General features: G+C 56.8%; 1 protein-coding gene across 2 annotated transcripts in view; it reads left to right on the plus strand.

The window, feature by feature from the left end:
• ATAD2B (ATPase family AAA domain containing 2B) overlaps nt 1–26,289 on the plus strand; it is a 60,480-nt gene that overhangs the window by 32,228 nt on the left and 1,963 nt on the right. The window contains exons 15-27 of one of the 2 annotated variants that reach the window (XM_031949571.1): nt 3,726–3,816; nt 6,343–6,654; nt 6,917–7,049; nt 10,964–11,150; nt 13,540–13,725; nt 14,376–14,511; nt 15,651–15,847; nt 17,901–18,060; nt 23,909–24,031; nt 24,122–24,256; nt 24,886–25,497; nt 25,938–26,065; nt 26,144–26,272. In XM_031949571.1, the coding sequence (XP_031805431.1) occupies nt 3,726–3,816; nt 6,343–6,654; nt 6,917–7,049; nt 10,964–11,150; nt 13,540–13,725; nt 14,376–14,511; nt 15,651–15,847; nt 17,901–18,060; nt 23,909–24,031; nt 24,122–24,256; nt 24,886–25,497; nt 25,938–26,065; nt 26,144–26,272 (2,529 nt within the window). The remainder of the gene's footprint in view (nt 1–3,725; nt 3,817–6,342; nt 6,655–6,916; nt 7,050–10,963; nt 11,151–13,539; nt 13,726–14,375; nt 14,512–15,650; nt 15,848–17,900; nt 18,061–23,908; nt 24,032–24,121; nt 24,257–24,885; nt 25,498–25,937; nt 26,066–26,143; nt 26,273–26,289) is intronic. The other variant, XM_031949572.1, reaches the window with a different exon arrangement.

Consider the following 26,289-nt stretch of genomic DNA (forward strand, 5'->3'; position numbering starts at 1 on the left):
TTTTACTCGGCTCTTAATGCTTTTCTCAGGGTTTCTTAGAAATCCTTTATTTCATTCAAGATCCACTTTTCCTCCTGTAGGATATCTTTTGCCTAAAATATATGATGTTTTCATTCTGGCATGTCATATTTCAAGTTCTTGGCTCTTTCCTAGTCGTGGCTGCCTAATCTTGGAGGCTTGGAGTTCTTCCTCCTGACTGCTCGATATTTTTCTCTGATCCTGGAGCTCTGGATTTTGACCCCTGAGAGTTTTCTTTTGCATGTTTTAGGGCATGGCTGGTAGAATTCTTTCCACTTCAACCTTGCCTGCTGGTCCTAAGAGATCGAGGGCATTTTGAAGTGTGCTGTCAGGAAATGAGATTCTAAGGCTTGGTTCTGAGCAGAGACTGAGGCGGGGGCAACGTGATCATTAAGTGAACTCCCTTCAGTCAGTTTTCTTCATCACTTGCTTTTGCAACAAGGTTCTTGAACACTTTCTTCCTTTGGTTGTGGTTGCCTCATGGAGTCATTGGCTTCTCTTTCGTCCATCCTATTTCCACAGAGCTCTTTTGTATCTCTTGAACTAATTTTGTATAGCTCTCATTTATTTTTGCCCTTTTGTCTCACTTGTTCTCATTTAGTCTTAGCTATTTTTTTTCCAATCTTATCTTAGAATTCTTGCTTTTTCTTCTTCCAAGAATTCGGTTCTAATTCTTTTTCTGTCTTTTTCTGAGCTTGGTTGTAAATATTTTAGAGTTATTCTCTTCTTTTGGATTTCCCTCTTGAGATTCCTTCTTTCTATAATTGCTCTTTATGTTGGGATTTATTTCTGGTTCACTTGTTCTTCCAGCTGATTTCTTGACAGTGGACTTATATTGGGGCTGGACTCTGCTTTCTTCCAGAGGATATTTCTTTCTTTCTTTCTTTTTGCTGAGGCAGTTGTGGTTAAGTGACTTGCCCAGGATCGCACAACTAGAAAGTGGTAAGTGTCTGAGACCAGATTTGAACTCAAGTCTTCCTGAATTCAGGGCTAGTGCTCTGTCTACTGCACCACCTAGGTGCTGGGGGACATTTCTGGTTTGAATTTCTGCCCTCTTGGTTTCATTTGTTGCTTTCTAGGGGTGTTGTTCTGTTCCAACATTTAAAGAACTCAGACTGGGGGATGTGTGAGCTTTCAGAGTTACCTCTCACAGTGATTTTCCAGGGCAAAGTTGACTTGCCTCCCTCCTGGTTTGATTTTGGGTCCAAGCAAGCTTTCTTTGGTTTTTGCCCATTTGGAGGAGGTTTCACTCCTATTACTGAACCAACTGGGAAGTGCCACAGGTTTAGAGCAGCTGAGCTACTGGCTCCTCTTCGGTCTGTTTCCTGCTTTGGCTCTTCCACCATATTCAGGCTTCAACCTGGGCTGGAAGCTAGAGCTGAGATTGTGTCCCCTGGGAGGACCCTGCCACACAGTTGGAATTGCTCTTTATGTCATGAGGATCTTAAAAGAAGGAGAGGAGAAAAGGAATGCAATAGGGCAATGGGGAAGGGGAAGCATGAGGAGTGTGTGTGTGACATTTAAAACTCATTTACTTTTGGACTGGTGAAAAAAGGGCAGATAGCATTGGGGACAGAAATGTATTTCACCAAACAGGATTATAGGAGGGAAAGAAAGTGGGAGGAAAAAGACGGAAGGGAAATTAGGGGAGGAATGAGTCCAAAACAAAACAAACTTCCAAATGGAGTGGGAGGCAAAGAGAAGCAGAGTTATATTCTCTTGTAGCTTATATAGAGAGAAAGACAATTAGCAGTCCTAACTAGATGTAAATGAGGGGAAATCGCCTATGAAATGGAAAAGGATAGCATAAGGGATTAGAAATCAGAATGCAACAATATGTTTATAAGAAACACGCTTGAAATAGAAAAAAGTATTTCAATTGCGGTATCAAACATAATCTTAGATAAAGCAGCAACACAAGTAGGCCTAGTTGAATTCAATAATCACTTTTTAAAAAGTTACCTAAAAAATGAATTCCTAATCAGCACCAAAATTATATATATACTAAATAGTATAGCATCTAAATTCTTTTTTTTTTTTTTAAGGTTCTATTTCTTCCTCTTTTTAATTTTAAAGCTTTTTCTTTTCAAAATGTGCATAGTTTTCAACATTCACCCTTGCAAAATGTTGTCACAAATGCTTTTTCTCCCTCCCTTTCCCCCACTCCCTCCCATAGTTGGCAACTAATCCAATATATGTTAAATGTGTACAATTCTATACATATTTCCACAATTACTGTAGCATGTAAATTCTTAAAGAAAAATTTAATTAAGTTCCAGGGAGATACAGTAAAACTGTAAAAGTGGAATATCATAACTATAATTTTAGACAAATTAGATTGGATAAACTTCTGGAGAACATTGAATATAGAAATAAAAAGGAATACATTAAGTAAAAAAGCTACCTATATCTGCTTGCATATGGCAACGTCACAAAAATTCACCACATATTAAAGCTTTAAATGCTAATAAATGTAGCAAAATATAAATAGTAAATTTGTGTTTTAGTGGCTATAGTATGATGAGAATTATATTCAATAAGATTCAATTAGATTCAATAAGATTAAAAAATAATTTCAACTAAATATGTTAATCTCAAAGAGTGAATAGATCAAAGAACAAATCATAAAAACACTGAACAGTTTTACCAAAGATAATCACAAAGAGGCAGTATTCCAAATTTTTTGATGCAGCCAAAGGTATATCTAGGAAACATTTTTCTTCTCTATAGACAGTGAATTGACCTGTAAAAGAGAGAACGGATCAATGAACTGGACAGAGATCTAAAACAAAACAAAAACCAAAAAACTTGAACACTAGAAAACTAACAAGTGAAATTTCTCCAATTAAACACCAAATCTTAAATCTTAAAAATTGAAGGAAAGATGATCAAAATTGATAATAAAGACTCCATTAATTAATAGAGAAAACTGTGAACTGTTCAAAAAAATCTGACAAAAGAGATAAGCTATTTTAATATTAAAGTATGAAAGATGAATGGCCACTGATGAAGAATAAATAAAACATTAGGAACTACTTTGCCTCAGTATGTGCCAGCAGAACTGACTGTCATTGGAACAGATCTGTAATTTACCTAGGTAAACAAGCAGGAAATAGAACACATTTAAAGGAATAGGAAAAGAAAGGGACTGTCTTTTTGAGTTGCCATATTTTCCCGAAATGCTGGCTCCAGTGTTCAGGAGGCCCGGAATGTGTCGAGGATAGAGGACCTCCCCTGCCTAGTTAATCTCATATGTTGTGTGCGCCCCAAGCTGGATGCCATGTGTATCCTTGGGAGGCAAGTGGGTCTGGGTGAGGCTGAGAAGCGGCCTTTGTGGCTGGGGCCCTGCAGCCGCAGACCCTCCCACCTTCATGGTCTAGCGATTCCCTAGAGCAAACAATCAGAAAAGTCCCCGGCAAAGTCCCCAGGAAGAGATGTTCCATGTGAAGTCCTCGGGGACTCTTGGAAAGGGAAGGGTCGTCTCGACTCCCCGAGAGCCTGGTAGCTGGTGGCCTGGCCTCGGGCACCGTGGGCCCTGGCTCCCCTTCTTGGGGCATCGATGAGAAGTGCCCGTGGTCTCCCTCTGCCTCGGCAGAGGTCCCTTTCTCTTCTCGCAGGGGGCTTTCCAGGGGAAGGGCCGCCGCCGTCGCTGCCGTGCACCCCACTCTGCGGAACACCCCGTAATCTGCCTGTGCTTTGCTCCCCAGGCCCGGAAGCACATTCTGCAGATCCACACCCGGGACTGGAGCCCTAGACTGTCGGACCTCTTCCTTGGTGAACTGGCTGAGAAATGTGTTGGTGAGTGGCGCTTTTTGAAGCTGGTGTTTGTGAATCCGTGTTGGCTCTTGTCCAGCCTGTGGCACCTGTGGTTCCAGTGCAGAAGGTCAGAGCGTGCCTTGGCATCTGCCAGTGTGGGAAGCAAGACTGGACTTTGGTCTTAGGTAGTCTGGGCTCGATTTAAATGCGGTCTCGCACCATTACTGAGAAAGCCAAGTCACGAGGCTGCCCTTCCTTCCCGGGCATGGCGTCCTCCGCTAAGCAAACCTTCCTCACCGCGGGGAACAGAACCAGGAGCCCCCAGCCCTCGCCGAGCAGGCCCAACAGCCAGGATGCCCATGTGGGGCCCGGCACGGCCGCGCCACTCCCGGGCTGCGCCACTCCCAGACGCGTCACAGGATCTGCTCTGCCCACACAGAGGGTCCTGCTCTCCTTCACTGCTCCTCCTTTTTTTCCTTCTTTCCCCAACTCACTCTTTAAGAGAACAAACCAGTGTCTAAGGCTTGCAGAGAGGCCCCCGCCCCAGAGAAGCCATGCAGGGCACCTTGTTCAGAAGGCGCGGGGCTCTGTCTCCCCTCCAGGAAGTGACTCCGCCATTGCCCGCCCGTCCACACCCAGTCAGCTACATCCAAATTGTCCTCTTCATCCACAGGGACCTCCATCTCCGAAGCAGCCTCCCTCAGCTTTTGAGCCACCGAGACCTCGACGTCTTCGGGTGAGGAGAAAACGTAACTCTCTCCAGCACACCACCAGTCTAACTTGGCCGGGTACCAGACAGCATGCACCCAACCTATTCCCTGTCGATTTGGCCTTGTGCTGCTTGGTGGGAGAGGGTGGCGTTTGGAGGGAGAGCTGGCCGAGGCCATAGAGAGGCCGCCCTGGCCGGAGAGAGGCCCCCTGGCCGGAGAGAGGCCCCCCCTGCCCCGCCCCACCCCCGGCCCTCAGGCCCGCAGCCAGACCCCCCAGCGTCCTTGTCCCTCGGCTCTCTGGCAGGCGTCCCCCTGCACTCTCTGGTTTCCTTCTTCCTTCTCAGCCTTAGACGCTCCTTCTCCCTCGGCCTTTCCGTGGTCGTCTTGCTAAGTTAGTCACGGGCCGCTCTGTTTCCTTTGGCATTTGCTTAGCGTTGGCGGTTGTGATGCAGGCTTTCAAATTCTCACGATACTTTTTGAAGCTAAAAAAGCCTGCCTGTCTTTGGCCCAAAGGCAGGTGGGCCGATCCCGGCCTCTCTTTCCCCACGTTGGGTCTTTAAGTGGCTCCTGACCGACGTGACGCGCTGGGTTAGAGAGCCGCCGTTCTCCCCTATGAGTCCGTAGAAGTCTGAAAGCACTCTGGGGCCTGGCTGGCCCCGGCTTGGCCCCCAAAACGGGCCGCTGAAGGCCTCCGGCATCTTGTGCCGGCTGACCAGCAGTGTTGGGGAATGTCTGCCTGCGGGCCAGGGTGCAGGGGCTGTGGCAGAGGCATTGTGGGGTCGGGGTCTCACCCGCCGGGGTCTGGCCAGTGTGCATGCATGAGCGTGTCTCCTTCTGGCTCTCCATTGCCAATCTCAGCAGTGTTTTGGGTGCCAGGGGATGGGTGCTGCCTAGAGTGGATCCCCAGCCTGTCAGGAAACTGGCCATGGCTGCCTCTAAGAAAGTGATGGTCTGCGCTATTGGAGCGGGCACTGGTCGGCGCGAGTATCCCCTTGGGCTGCAAAGAAGCCTGCCTTCTGTTTTTTTTTGTGGGGTCCAATGGGATCCCCCTGTGTTCTCCCACCTCAGAAGGGGCCTTGGTGGGAGTCCTTGGTGGGGGGCGGAGGGATTGGTGTGTGAGCGAAGAGGAAGGACACTTGTCATTGGACGGACCCCCGGGAAGCAGATCCCTGGCGGGGAGAAGCCCTCTGGAGCAGGCGCTCAGCTCCTTTGGGGCACAAGCCATGCTCGGGTCCTCTCTTGTGGAGAGCTGACACGGCTGCTCCAGGGATGGCTCGTTAGGAGAAGGCTCCCAAGGAGCCTCGGTGCCATTTGGAGGCCGGGTGGGCTGGGAAGTCAGAGGGGAATGGGCGCGGCATGCCGAGCACCTCGGGAGCCTGGGGGCCTTGGTCAGGGGCGTCAGTTGGAGGCCAGGGAGCGGGCAGGACCCTCCGGGGGAGCCTCCCTCAGCATCCGGGGCTTTCAGGCGGCTGGCAGAAGTCACCAACACCTCTTCGTAAGAGAATCCTAGAGCAGGAATGTAGCTGGGACCCAGCCGCGGGCCATGGAGGGCACTCGCCTTGCCTGCCTCGGTTTCCCAGGCTTCTGGCCTGGCACGCAGTTCTCACTGGCTCTGTGTTAATGGTTATCATGGTACAATGAGGATTGTTTGCAGCGGGTCTGGTGCCTTGGACCCTCACGCTGCCGGCCACACGTTCCCGCCTTGGGGTGGGCTGGTGCCACGGGTCGCCGCCCTCCCCTGAGACATGAGGGACCGGATCTCTGGAGAGCGCTGGCACAGGGGCCGAGGAGGGGCAGGCACGCCCCGGCCCGGAGTCGGTCTCACCGCGGCCCCTTCCTGTCTCCCTGTGTGCACTAGGCTACTGTGGCGCGGACATCAAGGCCCTGTGCACGGAGGCTGCCCTGCTCGCCCTGCGTAGGCGCTACCCGCAGATCTACGCCAGCAGCCACAAGCTGCAGCTGGACGTGTCCTCCATCGTGCTGAGCGCGCAGGACTTCCACCACGCCATGCAGAACATCGTGCCTGCCTCCCAGCGCGCCGTCACCTCCTCGGGCCATGCTCTGTCACCCATCATCAGGCCCCTCCTGGAGAGGAGCTTCAACCACATCCTCTCTGTGCTGCACAGAGTGTTTCCCCACGCCGAGACCGGCCAGGGGGACCGACGAGAAGGTAGCGCCCCCTTGGGGGTCAGGGGCGAGGAGCAGCGGGCTCCAGGGGGCTTCCTAGGCCCCCCCTCAGTAGTGAAGGGGACCTTCCAGTCACCCAGAGGCTCCCTTGGGCGGCTTGGGTCAGGCCTTGGGCATCCTGGCAGGGCCAGCAGCTGGTGGGGAGCCGTCTGCGGGGGAGGAGGGGGTGGGCTCGGCGACCGCCACCTGTCTCCCCGAGGCCCATCGCCCTGAGGCCTGATCCCTTTTGTCCCGTTCTTGGACAGACGTGCAGAGCCTCCTCCTCGAGGACAGTGACGATGAGAACGCTTTGTCGATATTCGAGAGCGGCTGCCCCTCCGGCTCACCAAAGAAACCGTCCCCCGCTGCTGCCCCCAAGCCCTACCTGCATTTCAGCACGTGAGTGTCCACCCTGAGCAGGGCCGGGCCCTTGGCAGCGCATCCCCGGGGCAGCCGTCTTGGCTCTTGTTTCTGAACCCAGGGCACCTCCCAGGGTGTCCCACGTGGATCCCCACTGGGGGCCTTTTCTGGGAGGGAAGGGGCCAGTGTGGGGGTCCCCGCAGTCGGGCCCTCAGTTCGGCCCTGAGCACGCAGTGTTAATGACATGTGGGTCCGTTGGCACACCCACGAGCGACTCCTTAGAGCCCCAGCATGGGGCTCCCTGTGCCCGTCAGCGGTCCCCTCTTTCCCATCCGGCCTGCAGTGCACTGACCCTGGGAGCGAGCAGAGAGGAGCCTGGTCTCTTGGGCCTTCCAGAGGCTGGGGGTGCCCTGGGGCTGGCTTCTGACCACTGTGACCCTTGTACTCCGTGGGGAGGGGCAGGGGCAGGGAGGAGGAGGGCTCTCTGGAGCTGGCGCCCTCTTGGGGAAAGAGGGGAAGAGCCCCGGCGTCGTGTGCGCTGCCCCCTCACGTACTGGGGGCCTTTGGGTCCGAGGGCACCGTGGGCATATGTATCCGAGCGGCGTCCTTTGAGTGCCACGTGCTGTGTACTTGGTCTCCACCCCTCTCTCAGTGCCTGCCCCTCTACCAGTGGGATTGGGTCTGGTCCAAGCGAAGCCTGTAACCTTAGAACAGCGTGCCCAGGTCCCCCTGTGAGTCTTGGAGCCGTCCCAAGCAAGGCCCCCGCCCACGTCAGGCCTGGGAAATGCTGCCCGTGGTTCCTCGGACCGGGGAGCGCCGGCAGCTCTGGAGTCGGCCCCTTACACCTGGGCGCCGTGCAGAGGGCTCTCGGGCGCTCGGGGCAGGAAGGTCGGTGCCAGGGGCCGCGGTCCTCGGGCGACAGGTGGACCCGAGAGCCCCGTGGGTGGCGAGCGGTGGCCCAGGTGAAGCTGCGGAGAAGCGGGCCCCACACCGGGCAGTATGGCAGTGTTGGGGGCCTGGGGAGCCGTCGGGCAGAAGGGGAGTTGGGAAGAGGATGAAGGCCAAGAAAGCCGCGGCAGGGGGAGATGTCAGAAAGCCATGATTTAGGTGAGAATGCAGCCTGGGCAGGTTCCTCAGCCTTGGGTGCCTCAGTTTGCTGTTCTGTACAGTGGGGGCAAGAAGAGCACCTGCCTCCCAGGGGGAAAGTGCTTCAGGCAGAGCAGGCACTTGAGGCCATCTGAGAGTCATCTGGCCTTGCCCAGGGGTGGTGAGACACTGTGTCATTAAGTAGCAACGTAGTAGCACAACTCGCTAAATGGGCCCTCTCCTTCTGCTCTGATGTGTGTTGTTTAGTAACATTTTAGCCCGAGTGCTCCCAGGCCCTCTTCCACCTCAGACACTATGTCATTTAGTAGTAACATGTTAGCATAAGTCTCTCTGGGGCAGCCGGCCTTCTCCATCAGCTCTAGTACTCCTCCCTCCCTTCCTCCTCTCCCTCCCTCCCTTCCGTCCCCTTCCCCCTCCCTCCCTCCCTCTCTCTTTATTGACAAAACACATGCATGGGTAATTTTTCCAACATCGACCCTTGTGAAACCTTTTGTTCCAAATTTTTCCCTTCCCCCATCGCCTCCTCCAGCTAGCAGGCAGTCCAACACATATGTTAAATCCAATATATCTCTACACATTTATGCAGTTATCTTGCTGCACAAGAAAAATTAGATCTAGAAAGAAAAAAAACCCGAGAAGGAAAACTGAGTGCAAGCGAACATCAACAGAAACGTGGAAATACTACGTTGTGCTCCACACTCGGCTCCCCCAGGCCTGTCTCTGGGGGTAGAGGAGCTTTTCATCACTGACCAAGTGGAACTAGTTTCAGTCCTCTCATTGTTGAAGAGAGCCACGGCCACCCGATACACTTTCATTAAGTAGTAACATGTTAGCGGAAGTCACTCTGGAGCAGCCCCCTCTCCACTCAGATATTGCCATTAAGTAGCAACATTTTATTCACTCCCGGGCCCTCTCCACCGGTTCACAGGCTCGCTCTGACAGAGGGGGGAGGCTCTTCTCCTAGTGTTCTTCATGACCTGGGGGGGATACAGTAAGGTTGCTCCACTCCTTGCATGTGCTTCTGAGAGAGGTCGGCCCGAGTGCCCTCACTGCCCTGTTCTGCCCCAAGAGGCCCAGCTGCTGGGTGGGCAGCAGTAGGGACAATTCAGGGTGATTTCTGAGGAGATCTGCCCCCGTGTTGTTAGAGTGAGGCCCGTGTCGGGTGTTCACGAGATCGTCAGAAAGCTCCCATCACTTTGGGAAGAAAATGGGAGACCGCACAGTCCCCATGGCACGTGTCATCCAAGGACCTTCAAGGGAGGCTTCCTGCTGGCCCGTGTCCTGCCCTGAACCCCAAGGGGCACGGCCCCTCCAGAAGCCTGACCCGGCCCAGCAGCTGGAAGCTGCTGAAGATGGGCCAGATGGTCTGGGGGTCCAGACGGAGGGACCGAGCTGGGCAGAGAAGGGACTTCTAGTCCATCCCTAGGGCGCCCAGGTGCTTCTGACAGTGCCCACTCCCGGCCCCCCACAGCTGCCCCTTGCCTCCAGAGGAGGGTGCGGATCTCTCCCCCATCTTACACAGGCAGCCACACAGGCACACACACGGTCACACTCACGTACAATCCTACCACACACTTAAAAACACTCATATATCCCCATCCCCATTGCTTCTTTCACAGCCTCCTCCCTTGTTGGGGGGTGGTCTGCTTGCCCTGTCTCTCCCCCTCCCCCCCACTTCCTGGCTCAGTCAGTGTTGGGTGGTCCCATGCCCATCTGCTTCATGTTGGGGGCCAAGGGCTACATGCAGACTCTGCCTGTACTCACAAGGCTCAGTCTGGAGGCCTTGTGAGTACAGCTTTTCCCAGTCGGGGGGAATAGCTGTCCGTCCATCCCCATGGATCAAAGGCCTGCAGTGTGCCGGGCAGAGTTCAGCGACCCAGTCAGCCTTGGAGCCCCAGTCTCGTTGAAGATGCTGGACCCGGCCCCGGACAGAGGCCATTTGGGCCCTCTGCTGCCCTTTCCCTTCTGTCTCCAGGACTCCAGATTTGCCCCTCATCCTTCCCCCCTCCCCCCCAGCCTTGCTTGGTGCCTCTAGTTTTGGCCCCCCAGGGGCCTTTGTCTGACACAGGAGGTGAGAGGGGATGCACAGTGGGAAGGGGGATGGGGGCCGTTCCACTTTCTTGCCCGGCTCACTTGATCCCATTGGATTTTTGGGGGGGAAGCACTTTTCAAAGGTTGGGATGGTAATTCATGTCTGGCTGGAGGGAATGCTACATAGATAGCTCTTGACATGGGGGGTCTGGGCCGAGTGCTGACCCCCCTCGCCCCTCTGCCAGGCCGGGGGGGGTCCCCTGGTGAGGAAGTGCCCATGGCCCCTCGCATCTCTGTGCCCCATCAGATTCCTGTCAGTCTGGCCAGGGTCTTTGAGGCCAGCCACTGTCTCCTCGGTTCCCGGGCTTGAGCTGCACCCCAGGTGTCCTCTGCAAGCCGCCCTCCTAGTTCCTGAGAGAGACCCTCGGGGTCTCTCCAGCGGACACTCTGTAGTTAGCGTCGTTCCCTGGGCTGGAGGGGCTTCGCGAGGGCCAGACTGGCCCAGGCCCCTTGTTCCAGGCCCTTGCCTCGGGCTGGCTGCCGCTCCTCAGCTGGCAGGGCCCCTAAAGCCCACCCACAAAGAGAGAGAGGAATGGGGTGCTGCCTGTCTCTCCCCTTCTCTATCACATCTCTGTCTCCTCCCTCCATCACAGCCCCTCCCCCACTTGTCACTGCTTCTCTGACCCCCTTCCCCCCTTGTTGTCCAATCCCCCTCCGGCTCCTCTCGTTCTTGCACACCCCCTAGTTGTGTTGGGGAATCTCTCTCGGCTTTGGGGCCTGGGCTCCCCTGACCCCCGTTTCCTCCCTTGCTGCAGGTCAGCCTCTCAGCAGCCCACATCCTACAGGCCCCGCTTGCTGCTCTCTGGAGAGAGGGGCTCGGGGCAGACCTCGCACCTGGCTCCTGCCCTGCTGCACACCCTGGAGAAGTTCTCGGTGCACAGACTCGACCTCCCCGCGCTCTATTCAGTCAGTGCCAAAACACCTGAGGAATCCTGTGCCCAGGTAAGACCTGGGACGGGCACCATGGCCAGGGCACACTGGTACCTGGTGCCCTCAGGGCGAGGGATGCCACTCAAGACAAAGCCTGGGGGTCTGCCAGGGTCAAGAGAGGCAGGGGGCGGCGGCCCCCAAGACAGCAGCTGACCCTTAGGAGTTTGGGGAGGAGTCCTCCCTCAGAGCCATCCCCAAAGGGGTCCCTCTGCTCTGTGACCTGGGGAGTCAGGATGGTGTGCTAGCCAGGGCAGTCGAGCCTTACCCTTTGGGCTCAGTCTCACTAGCACTGCCCCTTGCCCAGCCCCTCCAGCCTTTCCCCTTCGGCTTCCCTGATGTCTGACGCTATGTCTGAGCTTCCTCTCTGCAGCTTCCACGGGGCCTCCCCCAGATTGCAGACCTAGTTCTCTGGGCCTGGAGCCATGGGGCAAGTGGGTGCCGGGGCAACTCTCTGACTTCTGTTTTCTTCCCTGCCCCTTCCCTCCAACCATTCCCATGACCTGTCTTGTGGGGCTAAAGCCAGGATGGCTACTCCCAGGCCTCCGTTTGCGGAGCCCTCCTTCTCTCCTCGCCCCTCAGCAGTCTGGTCCTTCTCCCTTCCTACTCTCGCTCGGGCTCTGGATTTGCAGGAACAGTCCCCCCAGTTCTCCTCCCTCTCCGTCTGCTGGGCTACATCCTCCTCCACATTGTGCCCTCTGGACGTAGGGATCCCCGGGCCCTGTCCCTGGCCCTCATGGAGGGGCTCTCATCAGTTCCCATGGACTCCATGCCCATCTGAAAGCTGGTGATGGTCTGATTGGCGTTTCCTGCTCCAGTCTCCCTGCCAACCTGCAGGACTGGATGTCCAACTGGACGTCTAGGAGATACCCCAGACTCCAGGGATCCAACAGTGACCTTGTGCTCTCCCCCCTCCCCCCAAACCCACTACCCTGGCTATCTCCGTTGCTGCTCTAGAGGGTGCCCCCTCTTCCCGGTAGTCCAGGCTCCAGCTTTGGAGTCATTCTCATTGCTCCCCCATTTTCAATATGGTGCCAGGGCTGGTCAGTTTTACCCTCTGCCCCTGCCCCCTCCCTGTTCCAGACCATCAGCAGCCATATCTGGGCTGTTGCGGGGGGGGCGGTCTTTATTCAGCCACCAAAGGGCTTTTCCTAAAGGGCAGATTCAACCACACCTACCTGCCCCACAGTGAGCCCCACCAGTTCCCGGCCCCTCCAGGATCCAGCTGTGCTCTGGTTGGCTTACCCCATCTGCCCCCTCTTCCCTCCCCTGTCTTCTCCTACCTTATCCCTGACTGGCCCCCCCCCACCTTCCCCCTCCGCTTTCTGGCCATTTTCTCAGCTGTCCTCAGGCTGGAGCTCTCTCCTTCTGGTCAGACTACTGACCTCTATGGCGAACTTTTAAAAAAACATGTTATTTTACTGAAAATAAAGAATAGAGAAAAGGAAAAGAGCGGGACAGAAGGTTGCCAGGTGCCCAGCGGAGCGCCAGGGAAGACTGGGAACGGGAGCAGTGAGTGCCCAGCCAGGGAGGATGGCGTGTGGCAGAGTTTCTTCGGGGCACCCGCCTTTGCTTGGCTTCCTCAGGGCGCCCTCGGTCCTTTGTGCGCCTCCGCCTTTTCCTTCTTTCTTCTTCCCTTTCATCCCCCCGACTCTCCCAGGGCCCCTAGTTAAGCACAGACACATGTTACCTACATAGACAGATACATCCAAGGGTTGGGCACGAATGGCTGCGTGCTCACACATTGTGCACACACCTTCCTCTGCTCAGACACAGATGTGCAACTTCTTACGCCCACGTGTATACACACACACACATCTGAGACACGCTTAGTGTGGCTGACGGATCCTGACGATCTCTCTCTTGGCGGAATCTTTGAGTGGACTTTGTGGAAGCGTCCTGGTGACTGGCCTGCTTTTTGTTTTTAGTCACTTCTGCTCCCGGGCCTTGTGGCGGCGATTGTGTATCTCTCTCTTTCCTGTCCCTGCCGACTCTTGTGCTTTCGTTCTGTTCCTAAACTTGTCTGGCTGTTACTTGACCTCCCCTCCCAGGGATCCGGCCCTTGTCTTCTTCCCCCACCGTTGGCTCCCCCCTCAGCCCATCCCTCCCCCTTATTTACAGATTTTGGGGGGTGCTGCACCTTTCACCGTATGTGTGTAGTGAAGCCCACGTAACCCGTTCCCGCCGTGCGCGGGTTATCTATCAAAATCTCGCCTTCTAGGGGAGTCTTCCTGCAAACCCCTTGATTCTGGGTTGTGATTGATTGCCTGAACCCAGAACCCCTTGAGGGCAGAGCCTGGTGCACAGGAGGCGCTTCCTCGCTCTTGCCAGTCTGCAGAGGCGGTCCCGGAAGAGAGAAGCGGGCGTCTCACGGGTTTTGTGTCGGCCTTTCTCCCCCTCTCAGATTTTCCGGGAAGCACGGAGAACGGTCCCCAGCATTGTTTACATGCCCCACATCGGCGACTGGTGGGAAGCCGTCAGCGAGACTGTGCGTGCAACCTTTCTGACCCTCCTGCAGGACATACCATCCTTCTCCCCTATATTTCTCCTGTCTACCTCTGAGACCATGTACAGTGAACTGCCGGAGGAGGTAAGGATGGTGGGGTCCAGAGGCCCCCTCTCATGCCGGGCCTCTGGAGGAAAGGTTGGAGCCTCCGTGCCCTCCGGGCTGGGGCAGGTTCCTATGGTTCTCACAGCCTTCGGTCGGTGCCCGCTGGGTCTCCGGGAGGTTGGCAGAAGAACCCAGATGCGTTTCACGCCCAGTGGCCTTGTCTTGCTCTGGCTTACTCCTGCCCTCAGGGAGCTTCCCCATTTTGTGGGAATGCAGCATGGCCGCTGCCTCTGAGCCAATCTCACGTTAGTTTCCAGACTCCCTCAAGGGGGGTCACTGAAGGCCTCTTGGGGCAAGCCCTTGGCCTTGGGCTCGGCACTCGGGACTCACTGGGGAGTCATGAGCACAGGAGCCCAGACTGGCGGTGGGGCTGGGAGATAGCGAGGAGGAAGCCCCTGAGCATGGCTCAGCCGGTCTAGAGTGCCGGCCGGGCCGCGGACCTCTGAAGCGGGAGAGCCGGGGGACCTGTGGAGGTCACCGGCATCTTCCGGGCCTCGGATGGCGAGGGCCCCACTGGGGTGGGGATGGGGCCAAGGAGAGATGGCGGGAAGGGAGAAGGGACAGGGCAGGGTGCCCTGGGGACTGGTTCCCAACGTTTCTCTCCCTCGCCTCCATCTCTCCTGGCCCAGGTTAAATGTATATTTCGGATCCAGTATGAAGAGGTCCTGTATATTCAGAGGCCCGTCGAAGAAGATAGACTCAAGTTTTTTCAGGAGTTGATTCTCACCCAGGCATCAATGCCTCCGCCAAGAAGGAAAAAAGCTGGTGAGGCTCCGGCCTGTTCCCCAGATGGGCCACAGATGTGGGAGGGGATGCCGAAAGCCTCGGATACTTGCTGGACAGTCCTGCCGCAAGGGGGACGGCGGGGCCTGTGGGCCCCTGCTGGTGAGGCTGGGAGCTGGCCTGGATCTCCTGTGTGAGGGTCTTCTGAGGTTTCAGGGTGAACGAGGGTCCACCTCACCTCTCCTCAGGGCGCAGCCTCTGGAAGTCCCAGACAGCCCATGGTCCCCTCCTTGGCTGTCCCGAGACCAAAAGGGAACCCTCAGGTGGGCCAGCGGGCATGAAGGCCATCTGCTTGAGGCCCTCTCCTACACCTGACCTGGGTGGAGGGAGTGCCTTCCTCTTCAGCTGGTACTGCCCCCCATTTCAAGGGTTCAGAGGGGCTGAGACATCCCAAATTTGGCTGCTTTTTTACCACTTAACAGATTGGTCTGGTCTCATTTGAGGCTGATGGGGTCAAAGTGGAGAGTGTTTGCAAGTCGGCGACTGGGGAGGAGTGGAGGGTTCATAAGGATCCAGAGAGAGCTTAGGGTCATTAGGACAGAGAAGAAAAGCGCTGGCGAGATGGGAGGGGGAGGGGGGGTCAGCAGAATCGCCCCGAGCTTTCACCGGAGCTAGAGCTTCAGCACGGCTTCCTGTGGAAGAGGCTGCCCCAAAAGGCAGCCCTGAGAGCAGAGCTCGGCAGTCAGGAAACACTTCCTGCCCCTGAGAGGTGGCCCATGGCTGAATGGGCTGCCCCAGGCTGGCGGCTTGCCACTTCTGGGAGGGCTTCAGGAAGAGGCTGCCCTCCAGACACCCCTGAGGACCCTTCCAGCTCTCAGTTTGGTGGAGAAAGAAAGCCGGCTGGTTCCCCTGGGGGTTTCTGCCCAGGCAGGGGCCCTTTTTCTTCTTGTGTATTTGCAATGATGTGTTAATTTTTTAACTTGCTCTTTGGAGTGTTTGGGGATTGGCGGGGAACTCCCCGGGATTCCCTCTGCAGCCCTTGGGGTGAGAAAGGAGTTTGGGTCCCTTGGGGGCTCAGGCAGGCAGCCGTCCCTCCGCCCTGCCCAAGCCGCGGGGCTGGTGGTCCTGGGTCCCCGTGGGCTCCCTCCCCCTGAACACCCCTCTGCTCTCGTTGCTCTCAGCTCTGTACGCCATGGAGGTGCTGCCTCTGGCGCTGCCTTCTCCTTCCCGCCAGTTGTCGGAATCGGAAAAAACCCGCATGGAGGACCAGGAGGAGAACACCTTGCGAGAGCTGAGGCTGTTTCTCAGGGACGTGACCAAGCGGCTGGCCACAGACAAGCGCTTTAGCATCTTCAGCAAACCGGTGGATATTGAAGAGGTCTTGTTTCCGTAGTAGGGTGCAAACAGTGAAGTTGAACTGCCTAAAAAGAGAAAAATCGAAAAACAGAAGGCATGGACACATGCTTCCCTCTGTTGCCAATTTTCTATCCATGTGGTCGTCCATTCCTGTCATCAGCAACCGTCTGCTGATCGATCCTTGGGCGCGCTCTGCGCCATTGCAAACCACAATCGGGCCTTCTGATCACTGACCTGGCAATTGGCGATTCCTTTGGGCAGCTGTCCACTCTAGACGGTTTTTATTCCAGGATAAATCTCATCGGGGCAGAACCCAGGGTGGTGGAGGCGGCGGCGGCCCCGAGGCCTTTAGCGAGGCGGCCGGCCTGTGGGGACTCCATTCCCCGGAGCTTGGGGCTCCCTTCGGCAGGGGCCGGGACTCTGTTCCCAGTGGAAAATTTCTGATTCCTTGGTGTTTATTGTCTCTGTGTGTTGGGGGGAGTGTGTGCGCGTGCGTTTGTGTGCCCGTACAAGTGTATACGGCTGCTGTTCTGGTGCAAGAAATTTTCCATTTGGACTTTTCCGGAGTGACTTTAAGCACAGCTTTTATCCTGGAATAACAGATTCTGTCTTGGACATCCCTGAGGTCACCTCTGCTGACCCTCTTCTGAGCGTTCGGACTCCATGTTTGAACATCTGGATGTTTCTCCCCTGCCTCCCTGTCCCTCTCTTCCCTCCCCTCCTTTCCTCGCCCCTTCCCCTCTGTGTTGTGCTTGTGCCGTCTCCTGTGAGAACTGTGTCTTCAGCTTGGGTAGTCTTTCTCCTGTCCCCTGAGCCTCTGTCCTTTGGAGCTATTATGTGGTTTGGGGAGGGCGCAGGCCAGACCCTCCGTTATCCCCTTGGCTTTGTCTGCTGCGCTCGTGGTGGCCTCCAGAGCCTCTCTGGGTAACATTGGGATGGTTTTCAGGGGGCTTTTGGCTCCTAAGACTTTTGTACTCCCTTGAGAGAGGAGTCTGGCCCGAGATGGCCGTCATCGGGGGTTCTGGAGGTCTCACGGGCCTTGGCCACACTCTACGCCTGCCAGGGATGCCCCTCTTGTATCTAGGCCCCTTGCTTGCAGCCCACGCAGCTTTTGTAGCAGGCTGTCTCTTCCCCGCCTTCTGTCTGGGCCTTTTGGGACCTCCTGGGGAAGAACCCAAAGGCTATGGTTTCCGCTGGGATTCTGCTTGCTTTTCCCCTTCCCAAGGTGCTCCTCTGTCACCAGCTCCTAGTTTGCTCCCAGAGGCTCAGAGCCTCACATGGAAGAGGCTCCCTGAAGCGTGGAGGGGCTGCCCCTCCTTGTGGAGCCCTCTGGTCACCTCGACCATTTCACGCAAGGCCCGCTTCCCAGAGAGGAAGGATCCGAGGGGCGAGGGAGGAGAAAAGCCCCTCCTGTGTGCTAATGGGCAAATGCAGTTTTCCACATGAAAACTCAGAGGAGCCGACGACTTTGCTGCCAGTGGCAAAGCAAGGGTCCCCACCATTGTGTGATGCCAGCGGGTCTTGGGCTGGTGACCGAAGGCTGAGAGCTGGACGGGGGTTGGGGTGCCCTCTCATGGACACCCCCCTCTGCCTCATTCCTGGCTGGCAGAGTGTCCCCATGGCAATGAGTGTAAACTGTGTCTGACCAGCACTTGGTCTCCCTTCTCCTAGTGGGCCCTCTCCTCCCCACCGACAAGGCTGGTTAGGGGGGCCGTATTTGTGGCCCCCAGGCAGGTGCTGCAGGGAGCTGAACTTGTGTAATATCTCCACAGGGCAGGGCTCCTTGGCTGAGCCCTCAGTCATTTTGCAAAGTGGTGACAAGGAGGTGTCGGGGGTAGACTCCCTTTCCCAGGAGCACAGATGGCTCCTCCCTGAGCTGTTTTTTGCTCCGGGCCCTTGTGCTTACCCCACGAGATTGTTTCAGCAGAGCCTCTAACCCGCTCCCATTTGAACGCAGGGCTTGTCCTTGGCCTTGGCCTCCGGAGCCGCCCTCCTGCATGGGCAGGCTGGGGCATCAAACCTGCACAGCCCACGTCCCAAGAAAGCCTTTGCTTGAGTGTGCCCTCTTGTTCTAGGTGTCCGATTATCTGGAGGTGATCAAGGAGCCCATGGATCTATCCACTGTCATCACAAGAATTGACAAACACAGCTATTTAACTGCTAAGGATTTCCTGAACGACATCGATCTCATTTGTAACAACGCGCTAGAGTACAACCCAGATAAAGACCCTGGAGGTAAGGAAGTGGGAGCCCCCGGAGCGGGGCATGGAGCTACTCATGGAAGCTCTTGTTTCTGTGATCAGTGCTCAGAGAGGCTGAGCGCCCTTAAAAGAGAGGGAGCGGCCATGGGCCGTGAAACAGCGGGCCTCCCTTTCCTGAAGACTGACAAAGCTTTGACAAACACAGCCCGGAGAGAGGGCGTTTCCCTCAGCCTTGACCTTGAGCTCTGGTGAGGGTGGCTGTGTTGGGGACCCTTGGGCTCTCATTTAGAAGATCGCCAGTGTCCTGGGGTGACCCTGCTAGTGCCTTCTCCTGCTTGGAGGGGCGTCTTGGGGAAGACCACCTTGTGCAGGCAGGGGGCAGTCGGTTCCTGTGCTTGTCTTCCTCTGGTAGGCCACTTAGCACTAGAATGTCTCGCCATCTCTGTTATCCCGGAGAAGGGACTGGTTTTGTTTGATCTCTAAAATTCTTGGCCCTCTAGTGTCTGAATGTGGTTTTCTCTCACAGGCACAATCGGGGTGACCCCCGAACATCTGCTCCCCTGAAGAGAGCGTTCCCATGTCCTTTGGATCCACTTACGGGCTGGTCCTTGGCAGCCCAGATACCCACAGTGGATCTGGCCTGCAGGTGGACACCCAAAGGTTGGGGTCTGTTTGGATTGCTCGGCAGAGCAAGTGGTTTTTCCTACTGAACTCTTGATCCTCAGGGATCACATCGGGAGCACATCTGTAGAAAGGGAAATCACTGTTTTCAGTGGGGGGCACCCATCTCCGCAGACTTGTACTTGACGTTTTGATAGTCGTACAGGTCTTACGATAGCCTCGAGGTCCAGGGTCTTCTCTCCATCTCATAGCTGGCCAAGCAGGGTCAGGACTGTTGAATCTCAGATGAAATTATATCTTTGATGCCTTCTGGGGGACCCTCGAAATTGGCCTGGAGAAGTCAGGGAGGCCGGCACCTGTGTGTGTCGGGTCAAGCCTTTTTCAGTTCTAGATGCTTTTGGCCACGAGGAGCTTGGTGAACTTCCTGGGCCAGTTACCACTATCTTTTCCTCTCTTCTTTTTCGTGTTCTGTCCTGAGTGTGTGGGGGCTGCCTTCGCCCCAGGCCTCTCCTGGGCTGTCCGGTGGGCTGGCCCCTTGTGTCTTGGTTTTTCTTTCAGTTGAGAAATAGTTCTCGTTGATTGAAAACAGCATTGCTCATCACTAAATATCTGGAGAGTGAATGTTGCTTATGCTCGGCCACATCCAAGCAGCTTTTGTGGCCAGCACGTTCTGGGTTTCCCCTTTCTGCTGACTTTTGGCTGCTTTTTGGACACCTGGAGCTGGATGAATGGGAGATGCCTTCAGCTCAGCTCTGGGCTCCCTTTTCCCCTGGGGGAGTGGGTTCCTCACTTGGGATGTTTCAGCTTTAGACTCCTTTGCCTTCCTCCCTGGCCTCTTTTCTGCACTCCACTTGTTCCATCACCGAGTTTGTCCGGAGGTGTTTCCATGCAGGGACCACCTTAGGAGGCGGTCAGTGAGTGTGCATTCTCTGGCAGTTTATGTTAGAGAGGGAAGAGGGGATGTCTCTTGAAAAGATGGTTCAAAACCGTGATTTATTTCAGTCTTAGAATTTCCCAAGAAATTCCCAAGGCTTTCCAGAGAACCCGGGATTCTCTTCCTCTGGACAAGGAAAGGCTGCTGGCAGAAGCTGTGGAGGAGTCCTGGGAGCTTCTTGGGAAAGGGCCCTCTTCTCTCTTGCACGGCGTGCCGGCTGAGTCTCCTCCCTGAGTTCCTCCCACATCCCAGGCTAGCTTAGGAGCTGCTTCATTAACCTCCTGACGCCCCCACTCCTGTCTTGGCCATGTGGAGCCACATTCTGTGGGTAATTGTGAGCCCCAGAGAGCATCATGGCAGTATCCTGCAAGTGCACGGCTCCTCAGGGCCTCGAGGGACTGCTCCTTGTCTCCTGCTTGGGCTGTGCCAGTCCACGACATGTGGCCCACAGAGAGCCCAGGGTCCCAAGTGCCCAAGAAAGGATCATCCCTACGGTGGCCTGGATGAGCCGCCTCGGTGGCCTGTGGCCACAGCACACCAAGGATCGCCTTGGCTCTTGGGTTCCACCTCTCTGCCCGCTGGTGCCTACAAGCAGAACTCCTTGGGTGCTTGGAGGCAGCTGCCAAGTTCCTCTCCAGCTTCAGCACCCCCTTGGCTTCCACTGATCATCACACCCAATCTGAGGCCCTTGCTGGCCCCCCCCAGTCTCCCCTGGGGCAAAAAGGCTGCTGTCAACATGGACTGCTGCCCCCGGGTGCTCTGGTCACTGTGAATATGTAGGAAATAATGATAATAAGGAAGAGGGTTAAGGGAGCCACCTTTAAGAAGCAGTGTAGTGGTACAAAAAGCCCTTATTTGTTCTCACTCAGATTGTGCTACAAGTTTTTGGCTAACGGTGCGATTAAGCGTTGTTGTGGTAGAGTCTTGAGATTGGAAGTCTCAGTTCCGGGGGCTCAATTTCCTCCCGTCCTTTGCTCTTTCTAGTCAGAGCTCTAATGAAGATCAGACAGAAAACCCAGCCAGCCCGCGGTGTTTATTGTGCACCTGCAGTGTGTCGGCTGATTGGGGACAGTAAGTTGCGATGCTTATTGATGGCTGACCCCTGCCCCTCCCATCCCCCCATTATACAACTGAAATTCAGCTGGGAAGCATTAGCAGACGCCTCTCAGTTGTTCTGGCAAACTGATAGGAAAGCACTTCATGAATTATATTATATGGTATAAATATATATATATTTATATAATATAAATATATTTCAAATCGGTGAAGCATTTGATCAGAAAATTTTAAACAAGTGACAATTTGACTTCCAAGTTTTGGTCTTTTTTTAAGTGTCAGAACATTGGCCATCCACAACGTTGTTGGCAAGAACAGCTTTCTCTTTAAATGCGGGCTTCAGGTCTCAGGGAGGCTGGCCATTAATGACCGGGTGGAAAAATCCATATTCCACAGAAGCTCGCGAGCATTTCCCAAGGTTTCTTTGGCCCCATCGTTATCCAGGCTGACTCATGTTTGTTTTCAGTTTGTAAGGTGGCGGCGTCCACGAGCTCCTCCCGGCGGCAGCAGGAGGAGCGTGGGCTGGGCTGTTTTCTTGTGGTTTGCTTGGGCTTGCCCAGGTAATCCTGTCTTCCCAGGGGAGTTTCCTTGCAGTCATCTCCAAGTTGCCTGTTTCCAAGGGTTAGTTTAGTTCAAATGAAGTCGGATCATCGGTAAATCCACAGAGTCTCACACCACCTGCAGCACGCCAAAATGGACCGGTGAGGGTTCCTGCCAACCCGTTCCCGGTCGTCAGTGTGCTGTATGTGACAGGAAGACTGGCCAGCAAATACTTCCTGGGGTCTAGTTTCCTTAATTGGGGGACTTTGGTTGTATTGAGATGAAAACCAAAGGTAAGCAGAGTTCTAATATATTCTTCCACACCTCTCCACTTTGGAGTATCCTTCATGGGCCCAGGAAGGTCAGGCAGAACACCAGGGGGTGTGGGTCTGTCTTAGGGGGTCCAGAGCCTTGGGCAGCCGGCTGGTGGCTCTCATTGTAAGAGCCTGTGGTGGGACTGTGGTAGTGGACAGGGTGGCAAGCTCTCTGGACCTGGGGTTTCCTCACCAGACCCTTACCCATGTGTGGAAACTTCCTTGACTGATGCCCTTTAGTAACCAGTCCAGAACGTCAGGCTGTGAGCAGGGCCCAGATTGTGAGTGGGCCCAAGGCTGTGAGAGGGGGTCCAGGTTGCCAGCGGGGCCCGAGGCTGTGAGCGAGGCCCGAGGCTTTGAGGGCTGGAGCTGCGAGCAGGCAGGGGGTGCTTCACTCCATATTCCTTGGGGCTTCTGAATCTTTTATTTCAAGAATATTGGGATCGTTTTCCCAGGCTCTTCACCTTCCATTTGTCATTCACCTGCACCGGCCATCCGTGATGTGCGTCCGGATTGATCCCTGGCCCGCAGACAGGCTTCTTGGGTGCCAAGTGATTGTGGGTCCTGTCCGAGATGCTCTCAGGCCTGCTGTCTTTGGCGAAGGCCCCGTGCAGACCAGAGCTTCTGGCCTGTCCAGCTGATCGCTGCTTGGGATGTGTTCTGGGGTCAGAGCCGGCCCTGTGGGATCCATCCCCCACCTCCTGGCTGTACTCAGCTGAGCTCTGGTTTGTAGCCTCTAACTCCAGGGAGCCTCCTAAGGCCCCTTAGGCTCGGGCCTCCCTTTTGTTTTCTTAATTGCCTGCTGCTTTGTGGGCAGCAGAGACAAGTTCTTGGGGGGCTGCCATCATGCAGGTTTTTGAAGGATCGAGGAGGAGGAGGCTACTGACACCAACGGGTTTTTCCAACGTGAGACGACCTTGTCTTTGCTGAGAATCTGGGGGGCCCCCTCCATCCTTCGTCTCTCGGCCAGCACGGGCCCCCTTTCAGTGTCCCTGGCCAGCTCTTTCAGAGAAGCGAGGCCTGTTTTTTTGTCCGTCCCCGGAGCCGTTGGTTCATTTGAGTCTGCGCGTGTTCCCTCCGGGTTCGTTCCAGGCTCATCTTCCCTCATCTTTCCATGTGATTCAGCAAGTTGGTTGTTTTTGCTCCGCCTGGAGCTAAAGGGAAGACCATAAGTGGGGGTCCCCGGGGGGCTCTAACTTGTTCAGTTTCAATAGGTGAGGATAGCTCTGTGCCCATATTGGTGGCGACCTCACAGGGGTCTCAGGCTTGGGGTACCAGCTGCCCACCGAAGGGCAGCACACGGCGGCTTCACATTTGGAGCCGGTCTTCTTGGCCATTTTCAATTTTGGGTGACACTGCTCCTCCTTGCCTGGCATTTCCCACGCACTGGCCATTGGGGGTCTGAGGGGCACAGGCAGCCCCTGCCCTCCCAGAGAGGAGGGGCCATGGAAGGCTGCCCAGGGAGTTGGGTCCTCAGCTGCTCCCCGCAGAGGTGGCGAGGAGAGGGGATGTCTCCTAGGGGTTGGAGCGAGCCGCTGTTGGCATCGAGGTGTTTGAGGGGAAGCCCGGTTGGTGGAGGCACCTTTCAGAGGGAGTCCCCTTTTCGGGGCCGGTCGGGGAATCCCCTTGGACAGGGCGGGGCGGGGTGGCTTCGTCAGCGTGGCAGCCTCTGGCGGGCAGGGGCGCTGTCTTCCTTGGCGTCTCAGGCGCTTCCCAGGACGTTTCCCAGGCTCCCCCCACCTTTCCTGGAAAGTGACCGCAGCAGTTCCTCAAGTCTTTCTGCCGTGGGGATGTAATTGCCTCTGCTGAAAAAGTCAGAGGGCTTGGGGTGCCCCTTTGCCATGCAACCGCCAGGGATGGCCCTTCTTATTGCTTTGGGGCGGGTGGCAGACCAAGGGCAGCAGGCGTCCCCTTGGAGGGAGCAAGAGCCTCCCCTTGGGCCCTCTTCTCTTCCTGGAGTTGTTGATGCCCCCACGGTCCCTAGACAGGGTGCAGAGAAAGCCAAGAACCCAGCAGGGAAGCGGCTAGTCTGGGCTGGAGAGGCAGGGAGAGGGGGTGGCGAGGTGACCTTGGGCGAGCCACCTCGGGCTGCTCCTCGGCCCCCCAATGGCCGTATTGGCCCCAGCCTTTGCCTGGAAGGGCTTCTGGTGTCTTGGGTTCCCCCTTCATTGTGGGAAGGGACCCCACACAAAGTGCTGGGCATACAGCAGGTGCCTAATGGCAGCCATCGATCCCCTAGCTTATGCCCGAGGCTTCGGGAAAGGTTTCCACAGACAAACTGAAGGCTGACATGGCCGCGGGGAGCACTCATGGCTGGGCTGCCCCCATTCTCTAGGATGCCCCCCAGTCACCGAGCTGCCCCCAGACTTCCCACTGGGTGGTGACCCCCCCCCCCCCCCCCCCACTTCTCTTCCCAGACAAGATCATCAGGCACCGAGCCTGCACCCTGAAGGACACGGCCCATGCCATCATCGCCGCCGAGCTCGACCCGGAGTTCAACAAGCTCTGTGAGGAGATCAAGGAGTCCCGGAGGAAACGAGGTGAGCCGCCCCCCGGAGAGCGCCCGGCCGCCCCCGCAGTCCCCAGGCTGCCCCGGCCCCGGGTGGCAGCCGTCGCTTTTCTGTCGCCAGGCTTGCCGGTCACTGCGGAGCAAGTCAGCCCCCCCGGCTCTGTGGCGCGCAGGGTGGAAACCAGAGCGGAGGATGCACTGCGCAAGCAGAGACACCCCATGGACGGCTGGCCCCACGCCGCGAACAAATGTGCCTGTGAGCCTTGGGTCCCCGGGGGCGGCTGGGGGGGGGCGGCCAGGACCTCCTGCGGGGGTGGGGGTGGGGGGGGTCTCCCGCCTAGTCTGCAACGCCAGCAGCCGCCAGGGATGGATGGCAGGTGCCCAGTTCCTCGTCTCGCCAGCAGGTGGCGCATGGAGCTCACCCTCTGCTGGCCTCTGGGCCTCTGCTTTGAGCAGGGGAAGATGGGGTCCCACGGATGATGGGTTGCTTCCATCTGTTGTCATGGTGATGACCCAGCAGCATGAGATCCTTGCTCCTTTTCAGGGCAGGGAAGACCCCCCTGTGGGGGGAGGGGGCAGGCAGCTCAGACCCTGGGGAAGCTGAGCCCTCCCTGACTCGCCCGGACTCAGACCCTGTAGGTGATGAGGAGGTGGGGGGAGATGTTGACAACAGTGTCCCCTTGCCTAGGGGGGCCGTCCCCCCGAGCGCCTTAGACTCTGGCCCCGGCCTAGGTGGGGGCCAGCCAGCCTCGAGTGGCCCCCTTCCTCATGGGCCTGCGGCGGGAGCAGAAGCAAAGTCTCTTCCCCGGGAGGGGGGCTGTCCTCCACCTGCCTCTTCCCGGGAAGCAGGCTGGCCCGACGCTAACCCTGCTTTGTCCTGCCCAGTTCGAGTGCGGCGGAAGTCTCGGCGGCGCTCGCAGTGGGGCAAGGGCATCATCAAGAAGAGGAAGGCCAACAATCTGAAGAAGGATGAGGATGACGGCAAGTTCACCGACTATGACGGCCCGGCCGTGCGTGGGAAGCTGCTCGAGAACGGCGAGTTCGAAGTCAGCCCAGACGGCCCCGAGAACGGAGAGGAGACGGGTGACCTCTCCATGACCAACGACGAGTCCTCCTGCGACGTCATGGACCTGGAGCCGGAGCCCCGGCTGGACAACGGCCCACGTGCCTCCACCGAGGAGGAGAGCTCCAACGAGTCCCTACCGGCCAACAGCAGCGCGCCCGGCCTGGGGCCCCAGGGCGAGGCCCTCCCCGGCGCGGGCAGCTGCCTCAATGGCGAAGCCGCCATCGACGGCCCAGAGAGCCCCCGGGGCCCGGCCGCCGCCGCCTCCCCACGAGAGCCGCGGGGCCCTCTGGAGGATCGGCCGAAGGAGGCGGCTGAGGCGTCCCGGGAGGAGTCCGCCAACGATGCCGAGAAGCGCCCCCCGAGCCTTGGCGAGGAGAGGGCCGATCCCGGCACAGATCCCGAGGGGAAAGAGGCCGAGCTTGACAAAGAAGGTAGGCCTCCTTGCGGCCCGGGACGGCCCCGCCAGCTGGGCATGGAAGGGGGTGGGGTTTTGAGGGTAGGACCAGGAGCCGCTTGGGGTCTCCATGGGCGCTGGAGCCTCAGCTTCTCTGCCCCGACACCTTCCCCACACAAGCCCCCACGCCCCTCCTCCTTACCTCAGCTTTTAAGGGCTTCCTCCTTGTACAGATGAGGAAACAGAGGGTTGGGGGGAGGGGCGCTGACTTAATGAGGCCACATGGATCCTCTGGCTGGGGGCCCCCAACTGGCTCTCAGTCTTTCCCCCACAGAGCTGGTTCCTCTTGAGAGGTGCAGGGGACAGGTGCTAGGAACAGCCCCTCAGCCTTGGGGCTCAATCCCCACCCGCACGCGTTCCCGGGGAGTGGGCCCCAGCCGCTCAGCACCCACCTTCCACTCCTGTGCCCATTCCCAGGTGCTGCTCGGGGCAAGAGATGCCGGAAGCTCATCCTGGAGCCATCCCGCGCGGCCAGCTTGGACCTGGTGCCGGAGGAGCCCCTGGATCCCGTGCCCCCCCTTATTGTGGACCACGAGCGGCTGAAGGTGAGCATGCGGCCCCGGGGGGCCAGAGAGTCCCCTCTCACTCCCCCCTAACCCCAGCCTTCCATCCCACCCCCATAGAAACTGCTGGATCTGCTGGTCAAGAGGAGCAATAACTTGGCCGTGGACCAGCTAGAGAGGCTATACTCACTGCTCAGCCAGTGCATCTACCGCCACCGCCAGGACTACGACAAGTCCCTGCTCGTGGAGGTGAGGCCGCCCCCTAC

Source organism: Sarcophilus harrisii, chromosome 2 (genome assembly GCF_902635505.1).
Source record: "Sarcophilus harrisii chromosome 2, mSarHar1.11, whole genome shotgun sequence".
In the NCBI taxonomy this organism is placed as follows: Eukaryota; Metazoa; Chordata; class Mammalia; order Dasyuromorphia; family Dasyuridae; genus Sarcophilus; species Sarcophilus harrisii.